The sequence below is a fragment of the Rhamphochromis longiceps genome, linkage group LG2, assembly GCF_057381845.1.
Source record: "Rhamphochromis longiceps isolate RC_006_pf linkage group LG2, R_longiceps_female_GT1.1, whole genome shotgun sequence".
NCBI classification, from domain to species: domain Eukaryota; kingdom Metazoa; phylum Chordata; class Actinopteri; order Cichliformes; family Cichlidae; genus Rhamphochromis; species Rhamphochromis longiceps.
In genome coordinates, this window is record NC_140558.1 from 26,108,293 (window position 1) to 26,121,832 (window position 13,540).

At 42.0% G+C, this 13,540-nt stretch overlaps 2 protein-coding genes across 2 annotated transcripts; one reads left to right on the forward strand and one right to left on the reverse strand.

Moving 5' to 3' along the window:
* The first annotated feature begins 4,164 nt into the window (after positions 1 to 4,164).
* On the forward strand, positions 4,165 to 6,032 carry gpr174 (G protein-coupled receptor 174). The gene is made up of 2 exons (XM_085420333.1): positions 4,165 to 4,481; positions 5,060 to 6,032. The coding sequence occupies exons 1-2, from the start codon at positions 4,182 to 4,184 to the stop codon at positions 5,858 to 5,860; spliced, it is 1,101 nt and encodes a 366-aa protein (XP_085276459.1). The 5' UTR covers positions 4,165 to 4,181; the 3' UTR covers positions 5,861 to 6,032.
* Positions 6,033 to 6,240: 208 nt separating this feature from the next.
* Positions 6,241 to 13,309, reverse strand: LOC146677298 (integral membrane protein 2A-like). Its single transcript, XM_085420371.1, has 6 exons — positions 13,105 to 13,309; positions 12,609 to 12,746; positions 9,752 to 9,931; positions 9,543 to 9,653; positions 8,689 to 8,833; positions 6,241 to 7,480 (listed from the first exon to the last, which is right to left on the reverse strand). The coding sequence occupies exons 1-6, from the start codon at positions 13,174 to 13,176 to the stop codon at positions 7,386 to 7,388; spliced, it is 741 nt and encodes a 246-aa protein (XP_085276497.1). The 5' UTR covers positions 13,177 to 13,309; the 3' UTR covers positions 6,241 to 7,385.
* Positions 13,310 to 13,540: the final 231 nt, after the last annotated feature.

Below are 13,540 nucleotides of genomic sequence, written 5' to 3' on the forward strand. Positions count from 1 at the left end.
TCAGGTAAAATGTGAAAACAGGTGCCAGCTCATTTTTGCTTCACTTCCTCTCAGAATGAAAAGTGGTGAAGGCAGTTGGCAGCAGTTACAGCAGCTCTGAAACCAGTAACTGTCAGGCGCCCCCCCACCCACCCATCTGTACAGGCCAAGCCTGAGCGAACTCTGAGTCTACATCAGCCCCCAGACGCACAAATGCAGCCCACCTAAGGAAATCTACCAAGAATGAATCATCCACCAAAATGCACCTGCCTCTTGTTTCTCTGTTCTCACACGCATCAAAGTGTAGCGTTTGCTTTCTGACAGTGTCACATTGTAACTTGTGAAAGTTTGCGTCGTGGCTTTGGTGTAAATATTTATTTTTGATTGATTTTTTTTGATGTCCTGTCAATAAAACAAAAAAAGTGCGTGTTGACGTGTTGACTTTGTCCACAAGGAAATGGCAACTAAGAGTGTAATAGCAGAAGCGTCAAAAGAAAATTCTTGTAAACCACACCCCTATGCTCACAGGAAGCCCTCTGTGTGTGTGTCTGTGTGTGTGTGTGTGCGCGCTAAAATCCCCAGAACAGCAGACACACAGACGGGCGACACACATGCAACGAGTGATAGATAAGAAATCAAAACAGGAAAGAGTACGAGTGAAGACAAAAGTTAATGGATATGAAAGATAGATAGAGAGGTAGAATGAAAGAGAGAGGCAGAGAGAGAGAAAGAGGCGGGACACTGAAATTAAAGAGTGTTAGAGGAGGAGAAAGGAGGATGGAGTTTTTCATCTGACGCCTCGGTCTTATCAGCTTTTCGTTTCTCCAGCATCTTTAAAGACAGAGGTGAGAGGTTGATTATTAATTGCTAATAATGTTCAGAAGTGTTCGGAGAAAGTAGCGAGTGTGTGGGGGTTTGTGTGTGGATGCTTTCTATGTGGAGTCATGGCTCATGGGGGACCTTGTCTGTTTCTCCAGTGTGTGGAATGCCTGTTATGTTGAAGTGCGTGTGTGTGTGTGAGGGCCAGTATTGGGGTGTCTGGTCTTTATGTGTCAGTGGACTTCCTGGAGATCACGGCATATTTTCTTGTGTATCTGAACAGGGCACACACACGTGGAGGGACCCCGATGCTCACCGGCAGCGTTTTTGGTTCTGAAACACGAGGTCAGATCTTCAGAAAGCTGCTTACATGCCAGCAGCCCACAGACGGAGGTGAATCACAGCAGATGAGATTATGTGTTTCCACTGGCAAGACCTGATGAAAACTACTGAGTCCTAAGGTAGGGGAGCAGCACTTGCCTTTTCTTTTTAGCTTTATCTTTTTAAAAACAGCTCACTTCTCTCGGTTAGATGGAAATTTCAGCTTGATCTCGACGCTCGTTACCGTAAACATGTTACTTTCACAACAGATGGTCTCGGTTTGACTCCTGTACATACATGTTAAAGCCTCTACTGCGAGAAGGAAACAAGAGCTTGTCACAGATTGGCCTTTTGCACATCATACAAATCAACACACAGCCTTGGAAGGAAGCACATGGTACGTGCATAAGTGAGAGTAATAAGTGGAGAATCCTTTTCAAACAGTAACACACAGGTCAGCGGTCACTGAGTTAAAAGGCAGTCCGAGGGCTGACGGTCTACTGGGGCCTCGGCCTGAGCATAAAAGGCAGTCAGGGAGCTGAGAAGCAGTCCAAGCTTAGCATACCCCACCTTTTTACAAATAAAATTCCACTGTTTGTTTGTGTATGATTGTGAGGAGTTAAGTTCAGGCCCAAATACTACTTTATACATTTACACTGGTACATCCCAGGCAGGGATCGCTGTTTACACTCCGCTACATTTACTTACACACTGCTAAAGGTACAAGTTACTAAACAGGTCATTATCAAAAGACTGCTGCCTAAACTTCTTTGGCTTGTAACCGCTTACAAAAACAAGGAGTACAAACTAACAAAAAAAAGTGTAAATGTCTTAGATAAATAGCTTTAACATTGAAGAAAGTAAAAATATATTCCCAAATAAAGGTTTTTTGTTTTTTTCTAAAAAGGTCCACCCTATTAATCATTTTACTCCAACGCAGAATTTATCTCGTGACTCTTTAGGGGAGGGCAGACACACGGGTGAGAAGGCAATACTCAAACCGTGTCATCTTTTTACTGTTGCAGCTGAAACAGCAGTGCAATGCTAGCAGCCAAATGTATGCATTCAAATGTAGTCAAATGTGCCACTATATTTAGTCATTTCCCTGTAAAGAAATGTGGCGTTCTTTTAGTTAAGCAACAGGAACGCGAATATCGTGTATAAAAACCTGCTGAGGGAGCCCATAAAGAGAACTAAGAGCAGTTAGTTAACCACTGTTTGTCTTGTGTTTGGCAAGTGCCATTTCCCCCTCACGCACGAAAATAGCTACACAATTTTTGCTGCGTGTTTTGAGTATAGTAGGTGTAAAAAACAAAACAAAAAATGCTTTTCTGAACAGTTTACGTGGCAGTAAGTTTCTTGTCAAATATGAACAATATTTTACTGGCTGATTTGCATTTTCACATCGATAAAATGGTTCATAAATGATCCTGAGATGTCCTGAAACTGGTTAAAGTAGGTCTAATATGCTTTGCTAACATTCTGCCATACATATATAGTGTTCTCATAGTGCTAAACAAGGCCAAAGTTCCAAATAATGACATCAGAGTATGCATTACTAATCCCTGTGAGTCAAAGTTCAGGCTTCAGAATACTCTAAACACAGTTTCTGTTCTTTTTTTCACTGCTTTTTGCTCTGGATGATGTCACTTAAAAATATCCCAATGCGGTTAGCACAGCAGCTCCACCCACCAGCTATTCAAACCTTTTGGTTGCAAGGAGCAGCCAATCAAAAGAAAGCTAGCTTAAAGAGAGGGGGAAGGGAGGAAGACAGTGTATGATTTAAGGGTCCACATGATAAACATTGTCCCTTTTAAACTGATAGAGGATTAATGTACTAATGGAGGCCAGAAATAAACACATGGAGATGTTTATTTGAGCATAGCAGGTGTCTGGGTACTAGGTATGTGGAAGATCACAACACCACATCGTTCCTGGGTTTGCTAGGGTCTAATAAGTCTCATTAGAAATAAGATAACAAGAAACAAAAGCTGATCAAAAAGAGGATGACAACAGTAAGTAAAAAAACATAATTTTAAACTGGTTTATACGCACTAAAGTTTATAGCTGTGGGTGTGTGCACCTATAGGCTGTTCAGTCCCTAACATTACTATTTCCATTTGAACCGAAAGCATTTGAAGATAATCTAAGTTGAAGGTCATCTAAAAGCTTTAAAATTTCATCTCTGTTACTTTCATTTTCTGCTCTGTGTGTGTGTCACAAAGAAGGAGGGAAAAAAAGAAGCGCGTTACAGGCGTCACCTACATCGAAAAACCACCCGCGGTGCTGCTCCTCATCTCAAAGTGCTCTTTAGTGACAGGTTTTTCCTTGATCTGGGCTGTTAACCAGTTGCCTGGTCTGCCTGCGCTAACCACGCTAGTTTCACTTTGATGCCTTGCGCCGTAGTTATTTCACACAGACTCAGTGCAGGCACCATAATGCTCGGCAGTGAAGCAGCACGTGGGGGATTTTACCGACTTCTCTGCGGGTTTGCACGCTTGCTGTAAAGGGCACTGCAAAAACACAGCTATCAAGGATCATTGATTAATTACGTTATTCATAAAAACACATGGGAGATTATAGCTGGCAGGTGCTGCCGCCGAGCACAATGTCATCTGTGTCTCATCTAAAAAGGTTCCTTCTCCAATTCTGATGGCTATCTATGCAACATGCAAAACAGTAACTTTAATATCCCCAGGCTGCACTAGGCGAAAGATAAAGCAGTTAAAACTCAACTGCGTCGCTGTCAAGAGCTGATTTGTACTACAGTGTGTGAGAAAACACAGGCAGAGACAGAACCTCTTGGTGTGAGGTGACAGCACAGAAACCTGTAGTTGTTTTTCTTCCTCTTTCTGGTAACGCTTTCCACCTCCGACTACACTAACTTAACTTACTTTTCTTTCCTCTACCAGACCACCAGACTCTTTGGGGATCGCAGAGAAGCCTGGAGGACACATCAGCGCTGGACAAAAACTTAAAACAAAAGACACTCTTCCTCTGTCTGACATGCCGCAGAGAGTACCAGCTGCACAGGCTGCAGCATGATGTAACCAGCGGCATGGATGCTCAAACCAACCCGTCACCGGACTACAAGCAGCTCTGCTGATACAAGCTTCCTGCTGGTTTGCAAGGCAGCTCATCTTAACACTGACATGAATGTCAGTTCTCCTAATATGAACTGCTCCAATACCAGTGAGATAATAGACTACCAGCACCATTTGTATGCCGTGGTGTACAGTGTGATCTTAGCACCGGGCCTGCTGGGTAACGTGCTGGCGCTGTGGGTGTTCAGGGCCTACATCAGAGAGACCAAGAAGGCCGTGGTGTTCATGATGAACCTGGCTGTGGCCGACCTACTGCAGGTAAAAAATCCTCTTCAGTCGTATTTCGCACTTACTTTCTAGTTTAAACCATTACTGTGAAATCACATGATGTGGTTGTGTGGTTAAGTGACCACATAGCCGTCCTCAGGGGTCAAGCTTTAATCAGGGAAGAAGTTTGCATGCAAGAAGTACTTGTTACACTACTCGTGCCTCTAATAGTTACATTTAGTGTTGTAATCCTGATCCTACAATACGGTTTTAAAACTGCAATAAAGCAAATTAGTGTAATGACCTCTTTAGTTTTTGTTCTGCTTTCATGTACTAAATTAGGAAGTCAAAAAAACAAAATGACTCTTAGATGTTGGCAGAGTTGTGGGAGAATTCCAACCACAAGAAAAAACTTCCATTATAGAACACAACAACTACAGAAGTTCATCTCTTTATTCCAATGAACTGCCTAACGGGGAGGATTTTATTTTAAAAATCTATTTAGAAATGTTTCTGTTTACTAGATAACCAAGCGAGCTCCTTACCATCATCGCCAAAGAGCAAATATGTACATCAGCGTTTGCCTGCTGTTCTCTGCCTTCAATTTTGTCACTCTGGCCTCTCCTCAGGTGCTCTCTCTGCCTCTGCGGATCTACTACTACCTGAATAACTCCTGGCCCTTTGGGTATTTCTTCTGCATGTTCTGCTTCTATCTCAAGTACGTCAACATGTATGCCTCCATCTACTTCCTGGTTTTCGTCAGCATACGTCGCTGTGAGCTCATCATGCGTCCGCTGTTGTACAACTCGGGTCGACAAAAAGGAGACGTGTTAATATGTGGGATCATCTGGCTGATCATCTGTACCGTCTGCCTCGGATTCCCTCTGCTCAGACACGATCCTTCCTTGCCCGAAAGGAACGACACAAATAAGTGTTTCACGGAGCTGCCTCTGCGGAAGGATATCGGTCCTTTGGCAATGTGGGCCCTCTTGATTTTACTAGAGCTGTTCGGCTTCTTCGTCCCTCTCGTTTTGGTGCTAGGCTGCACGTGCATGACTATTTGGAGCCTTCGGGAAAATACAGCAAATGCTATTTCTGACAGAGGGGAGAAAAAGAGAGCGCTGAGGATGATACTAAGCTGTGCTGTAGTCTTCTTAGTGTGCTTTGTACCTTACCACGCCACGATGCCTCTCGACCTTATGGTCAAAGCTAAGAAAGTTACCAGCTGTGACTTTCAGAAACTGGTTCTTCGAAGTCACCCAGTCACACTCTGCCTGGCCAGCCTGAACTGCAGCCTGGACCCTATCATGTACTATTTCACTACTGATGAATTCTGGAGGCGACTGAGCAAGCCAGAGATACCGGAGAGCATACATCTCAGCCGGCGTCTGTCCTGTATAACCGGAGAACAGGACGAAGAGGAGGACTAAACTTCTGGTGGCGACAGCCTCCCCGCAACCACTAACTGAGACTGAAGACTATGCAAACTTCAACTTCCTGCAAACTATGGAAATAACATTTATGCTGAAACGGGAATGTGAAAATATGGGAGTTTTAAAATGTTATTTTTTTAAACCTATTTATTTCTCAATAAATGTTTTTTTCCCCTTCCCCCTCTCAATTTGCATTTCCTCGATGAAGGGCGAGTAGTGTCAGCAAGTGAAAGAGAGGAAAACCCCGAAATGCAGCGACAGTTTTCCTCCAGATCCAGTGTTTTGATAACCCGATGTCCTTCGCAGGATGATAAAAGGGTTAGTGTTGGTGCCGCTTTCACCGCCATTATAATAACAAAGCCACTGCGACGTTCAGTAGGTAAACAAATGCAACTTTATTCAAACAACAAAGTGGAGTTCAGTTCAGTAGTTGCACACAACATTGGGCGTTTCCCCCCCTAATATCTTCTAGTATTCAATTAAAAAGCAGAGACAGAAACCCCATCTTTACAAACACACTTCCTGTTGATTGTCTCTGTGTGCAGGCATCAAGTAGGAAATTACTAAAAAATGACTTAAAATGTGCTCGACAGACTTCAGAAATCAAGGACGACTGTTTTCCATTTAAGCACACGATGTGTGTAAAGATCACAGGGAGCCATCTCGTGTTATAACACTACGGATACATAATAGTCAAATTAGATAACCGACTGTTTTCAAGTCAAATTAAGTGAAATTTCCCTTTAGCTAATTCATCGTTAGCTCATCACTCTGGTTAAGGATCACGCATGAAGCTTGAAACACAAACACAAAAACTGGTCATATATTGTAAGGGTGCTGGACTGTTTCCCATCAGGTATGAGACCATCAGAAACACTAAAGTTATCACACAGCAGCACTGTGGGGGATATCTACAAACAGTGGTGACTTGAGAGCGTTGCGTTACCATCCATGGACAAGCATGTTACACGTATACTGTACCAGACATCTCCATGCTGACTTGTGCTATATCACGCTGTAACAGAATACAAATACCTGGTCGAACCTGCACCGTGCACCCGGGTCAGAGCGGCGACAGGAGGTTGACGCAACACACGCCTAATATGATCTCACTAGAATATTCAGTAGGATGACTAATAGCTCTGCTCTGGATGAGGCGGATGTGTCGTTATATAGTAACATCAATAAGATCTGTCTGCAGGAAACTACAGCAACAAAACAGAAAGCAATGTAATAAATGAAACTTGTATATCTAACTTTAGCTTACTGACTTAAAGTAATAACCAGTACAAGACTAGCTAATGAATACTTACGCACTTGTGACCTATCACGGGTTCGAGGGAGTACATCAGAGGAGAAGGGGGCTAGGCTCTAATGCTGCAACTTAAATTCACTCAACACTAGATTAAAAGCAGGGGAGGCAAAAACTGGAAAGAGTTTTGTACAGAAGTAACTTTCTGCTGTTCCCTTCACCGCCCACTCCCACCTACCCTCTCTCGCTCTCTATGACCTATATTCATGCTTAAGCCTTGCAGATGCGGGTCTCAGTCACAAACTTGTTCTCAAAGTGATGGATGGTGAAACATTCGTCCGCAGAGCGCTTCTGGATGCCTCCACCTGACAAACAAAAAGACAAATAAGCAGCAGTGCTAAGTATTCATCTCAATATTCAGCCGTGGGCGTGTTTGACACATTTCAAACACAACTACATTTAGGAAGATGTGTCAAGCATGGTTGGTGCCTGTTTACACTCGTCCTCTTATTCGGTTTCTAACCAAAGTGTGTTTGACACTGTATAATTTCTGCATCTACTTGATAAGTCAGCAGTTTCTGTTTGAGCCATAGTGATTAGTGACTCCAAAATCAATATTAATGTGTACCTAGTAAATAAAAAGTTATCAATGTCAGCAGCTAACTTCATCCTTGATAAGAACTATACAGGGATACATGTTTATATAACTCAACCATCAGAAATGTATGAAGGCCTAAAGTTGTAACTGCATTATGTGACAGCTTGCTTCCTTTATGTTGTGGTCAGCGTATTTTGTTTGAAAGCTGTTTCTGTTAGCCAAAAGATAAAATCATAATAAATTACACTAACACTCTGCTAAACAAGCTAGCTCATACAGTTTTATACATAACCAGTGTGAAATACAGTACAGTAATTTTTATGGTCTGGCTATTTTTTAGCTAGCGATAATGTTAGCTGATTACTTTACAACACTACTACATCAATATTACCAAAAAGCTTAACTCATGACTACAAACCTGTAGTCCTGAAACTAAGGAGCACAGTCATGTTGGGGGCATCCGTCTTTTAAATACAAGACCTAATTTTGACTGTGTGGTTATTTATTACCATTAGCTACCGCTAATGTTAGCTTATGACTTAACAGCTCTACACATAGCTATGAATGCAAATGATCCTGAAACTGTAAGACAAAGTCCAGTTTCAGATATATTTTATATACAGACATTGATTTTGATGTTCTGGTTATTTATGAAAGAGCTAATGTCAGCCAAGTAGCTTCCTTTCTAAAATACGAGACAAGTACAGGATGGAAAAGTTGCAAACTCAAACTTTTTAGTTTGCACTTGCTGAGTAAAGCAAAAAAATCTTGCATAACAGCAGTGATGTCGTAATTAAAGATTAAATAATATAATTAAGTAATATAAAGATTAAAGAGGATTATATATTACAGCTTAATACAGTTAAAGACATGCATGTTATATACACAAGTTCCTCTGGTCTGCACCCTATTTCCGAGGGGTTGCCACAGAGCTGCACGTTAATCAGAGGTTTTACATTTCCATCACATCTATACCTGGCAGGCTGGCACGGCGCTGCATTCTGTACGTTTCTTTTCCATCACAAAGACGGCGGATATAAAAGCCCAGGGGTTTGACATCATCAATGCGCTCCGTCACCACCAGGTCCTCGTGCACCAGGTAGCTGCGGTAAGAGTCAGACTGGAACAAAGACCAGAGCATGAGACTGTCAGGGCACCTTTTTAAATTAAAAAAATACTTTTGATCTTCCACCAGATAAAACAGATCAGTGAAAACTGAATAAATTTTTTTTTAAAAAAAGGTGATGAAACATAGATTTGTGAAACAACTCTACACCAAGTGTTGAAATTTCCTGATTTCCTCACTAAGCAAACTAAACTCCGCCAAGCTTTTTCCACCTTCACATGCTAAAACTACCCAACACTACATCAATGATTTTTAAAAAGTCCCTATTTGAATATGGAGACTTTTTGAATACAAGTATGCAGTATAAATGCAGCGTACTTCTAGTTTACTGCATGAATAAAGGAAGAAGGGGACAATCTGTGGGTGGAAGTCGCTCATTTATCATCTTTAGTTTCCTGTCAAGAACCTACGTTTCACTTAAGATGATATTATTGCATAGTCTCTGCCAGTGAATAATAGAAAACTGAATTACAGGAACTTTACAGTTTAGCCAATATTTAAAACCTACCTTCATATGTACAAATTAAAGATATTACAGATTTGAGAAGGATTAAAGAGCAGACAGTTTGTGGAATGACAACACATCCCTGAATTTCTTATGTGTGCATGAGCTTTAACAAGACTTATGTGTTCGGTTTGTCCGTCATCCAAGTCTGGACTTTCATCTGTGTCTTCAGGTGCTGCTAGGAGGGACCGTACTCACCATCAGCTGTGAGAACAGGTCAATGAGGTCCTGAGGGGGGAGAACTACTGAGGTGTTCAGGGGAATCACAAAGCAGGTCCTCAGAGTCAGGTCCAGATAGGCCGTCAGCTTCTGCTCACACACACACATGAAATCATCGGGAAAGAATTTAGAGCAGCAGAAATCATCCACCGAGCTGCGCCAAGTGTGACAGAGTCCACAATCCTCACCCTGTTGAAGTCGTGCAGGATGTAAGCGGGGTCTCCGGGCCTGAAGCGGGGAGGAGGGACGCTGATGACGGCGATGTTGTCAGAGATCTCCACCTCCTCCTCCACTCGCGGCAAGTAGTAAGGCTGGCTCTCTGCTCCGGACGACACGTCTCTGAACTCCATCGCGCCATGATACATCCTCTGATGAAGAATGCATCTCATTTAGTCTTAAGAACATGTAAAGTGAGGTGGGGGCACTGGAACCTTTGCTTATGTACATTTTACAAAAAAAAGAAAGAAAACGCACCGTAATAGAGTTATTTTATTTTCAACCAGCAGTGCAGCTGGGATTTGCCTCTACAACCACAGACGCATCATCTGGTATTACTGTGAATCTGCAATATCAGCTGTGAACCTGTGTGTTCTGTTCCTGTCTAAAGTTCACGTTTCACACACTGCACCAACTACTGAAAAACAATCACGCAGCTGTCGAGGAAGCTCAGGCTGCCAGGGGGAGCCAAAGCACGCATGTTCTGCTTGGTTCCAGCACAGTTACATCACGGCATATAGCAGGACTACGTTTACACAAACAAGCCTACAGTTTTTCCATGACTATTGATCATAGTTTCTTTTAATATCAGGTTTTAAGCTTATGTTTACACACTCACTCTCCACATGGCACTGATAATAAAGATTTCCAGTAACATTTTTGGCATATGTGAGGCATTTATTTTCTTGCAAATCAAATTGTGATAATTATGCTGATAATTATGGCACACTGGCTCTGGCTGAGATGTCAGAAGCCCCGCCCACCCAGTGCTCTTACCTTTTGTTTGCAAAGAGCATCCAATCAAAAGAATCATACTTTCAAACAGAATGAAATGAACAGAGGGGGCTGTTGTAAAGGCTCACCTTTCAGCACATTCACTTCACCAGATGCACCTTGTTTCTTTTCCTCACCTTTGATTGGGTGTGGTGCTTGGCCTTAATTGCACTCACCTGTCACTCGTTATATAAGGACTGCACTCACCTACCCCTCACTCTTTCTTCACTCCCACATGGGGCAGCAGCTGAGAGAGAGCAGTCCATGTGTGTCTTTCTTTCCTTCCTTCTTTGCCTTATTGATTTGGAGAATAAAAGGAAAACCCTGAGAATAATTAGATGACTGCTTATTCTTATTCTAACCGGATGAGCCCATGATGCTGATTGCTTAAGCCCTGAAGAGAGCAGTCCATGTGTGTCTTTCTTTCCTTTACCCGTTATACAATATACAATAAAACAACAAAACCTGCACATGATTGATGACTGCTTATTTTCATTCTAATCGGATGAGCCCATGATGACGACTACTGAAACCCTGAACCTTCCTTCCTCCAAAACAGGGGGCAGCACCTATTATTGATATGGATTCTTTTTGCAAGGGTTTCTCCACTTTAGTCCAAGATTCACTTCAATGCTGTGCAAATCCACAAACTGGACCATTGAGTTTTGCTGCATTGTTATCTTTTTCTGTGTATCATGTGTCACTACAGTTTCAAAGCTTAGAAGTGAGGAAACAGCTGAGATCAAAAGCACGACAAAATTCAGAGCAACAGATTCTTGTGATGAAATCTCAATTTTATCAGAATTTCTCAAGCAACATACTGACAGTTACAGTTTCACACACTGCTCTCCCCCCCACCTCGCTTTGCTTCATTTGCATGGGTGTGGGGTTGCCTCATCTCATTGACTCTAAGACCCTCCTGCTGGCAACACAACAACTGGGGGAAAAAAGGTGAAGTCTGCACTTTCTCTAAACATGAAAAGGAGTGAACAATAGCACTCTGTTTTCTAACGGTACAAACCAGTGTTAATAATTCTTCATCACTTCTAGACAGTGACAGTTTATGAGAGGAAGAAAACATATCTGATAACGTCAGTGGATAACCAAATTAATTCATACAGCTGCTTAATTTCCCAGAGGCAGTCTGCAAAGTCTGCAAAGTCTGCCCCACAGATGCCCCCCCCCCCCTCCCCCAACCTTTACAATATGTGCATGGTGATTTCACTGACCTGTATTTGCAACGTGAAAATGAAACAATTTGGAAAAGGTTATAACGTAAAATAGTCTTGGGTTGTAGTTTAACTTTCTACGCGTTTCAGTGACTTGCTTGCAGAGCTGTTGGCATGTGCCTCACGTGCATAAGGATGGACAGAAAATGAATCTACTATAAGGATCTGCAACATTAAAGTGTTATGCACAGTTATGAAACCACAATCATGGCCTAATGTATACACACACATATATATATATATATATATATATATATATATATATATATATATATACACACATATATATATATATATATATATATATATATATATATATATATATATACACACACACATATATATATATATATATATATACACATATACATACACACACACACATATACATATATACACACATATATATATATATATATATATATATACACACACACACACACACACACACACACATATATACATACATATATATACACACACACACACACACACACACACACACACACACACACACACACACATATATATATATATATATATATATATATATATATATATATATATATATATATATATATATATATATATATATATATATATATATATATATATATATATATATATATATATATACACACACACATACACACATATACATACAGGTACTTACTTTGAGAGGACTTTAGATTTTAAATGCTTTTTTTAAAATCAATATTCTGATTTCATAAGACCCCCTCCCACTCTTTGCAACCCCTTTTTAAAAGATGGTAACATGTGTAAGAGAATATTCACGAAGAATGAGCTGCAGCGCACGCGCACACACCTTTGGGGTGAAATATCGGTAGAGACAGGCCCCCCCTACGATGAGCCCACTGAGGATGAAGGCGATGCCTAACAAGGTGAGCAGGCAGCGACCTGTGGAGCCCTCGGCGCCCACTGGAGCAGAGGCCACTTCAGGGTCCTACACACACACACACACACACACACACACACACACACACACACACACACACACATCATATTAGCATGACATTCACATTCAGCTTTGATTAAACAATCCCTTAATCCCACCCCATCTTTGTCCTCCGCACAAAAACAGCTGTGCAGGAGATGGGCGGTCCCATCGTGTCCTGCGCTATGCGCTATGCAAAAATCACCGCGTGTCAAATCACACTTAGCACAACAATGCGCGACAACCCTGTGAATGCTCACATGGATGAAGTCCACACGCTTTGCTGGCCGATCCGGCACAGCAGGCCTGCTACCAGGCTAAAGTCGGACACCGGGCTCAGGCGCAGCGCTGTGCCCCGTTAGCTCACCTTAACAGCGGCTGGCACCTCTTTGCCCAGCGCCTTCTGCGCCAGAGCCGAGTTAAAGGCGATCTTCACCATGCTGGAAGAACAGACGTCAGCTTGGGTTTTTCTTGTGCAAACAAAAATAACAGGGGAGGGGGACTTGCGGCGCTAGACTGCAGGTTCCGTTTATTCTCCGCAGCTCAGCTGTGTGACGCACTTTCCAGCCTCGGCTTTATCTAGCGTTTCCGGTGGCTGCAGGGGGGCGGAATCAAAAAAAAAACAAACACACAACAGGCTGGAGAATATGCTTCAGTCTGAGAATACGCAGGCAGCCATGACCTACCTTAGTTTAACTACAGGTAGCGGTTTAACATTTACCGCTTTCATAATTTATTTATTAGCAGTTTCTCTCCACATCCTTTATTTGTTTCTTGGTGTGTTTGTGTAGTTTTGGTGCCAT

Bases quoted from the DNA above. Each gene is read 5' to 3' on its own strand.
- gpr174 (XM_085420333.1), top strand. From the start codon at position 4,182: ATGCTCAAACCAACCCGTCACCGGACTACAAGCAGCTCTGCTGATACA. The intron at 4,482-5,059 runs GTAAAAAATCCT...GCCTCTCCTCAG, and splicing joins CTGTGGCCGACCTACTGCAG to GTGCTCTCTCTGCCTCTGCG.
- LOC146677298 (XM_085420371.1), bottom strand. From the start codon at position 13,176: ATGGTGAAGATCGCCTTTAACTCGGCTCTGGCGCAGAAGGCGCTGGGC. The intron at 9,932-12,608 runs GTGTGTGCGCGT...ATTCTTCATCAG, and splicing joins ACCGATATTTCACCCCAAAG to AGGATGTATCATGGCGCGAT. The intron at 8,834-9,542 runs GTGAGTACGGTC...TCTTTGTTCCAG, and splicing joins ACCTGTTCTCACAGCTGATG to TCTGACTCTTACCGCAGCTA.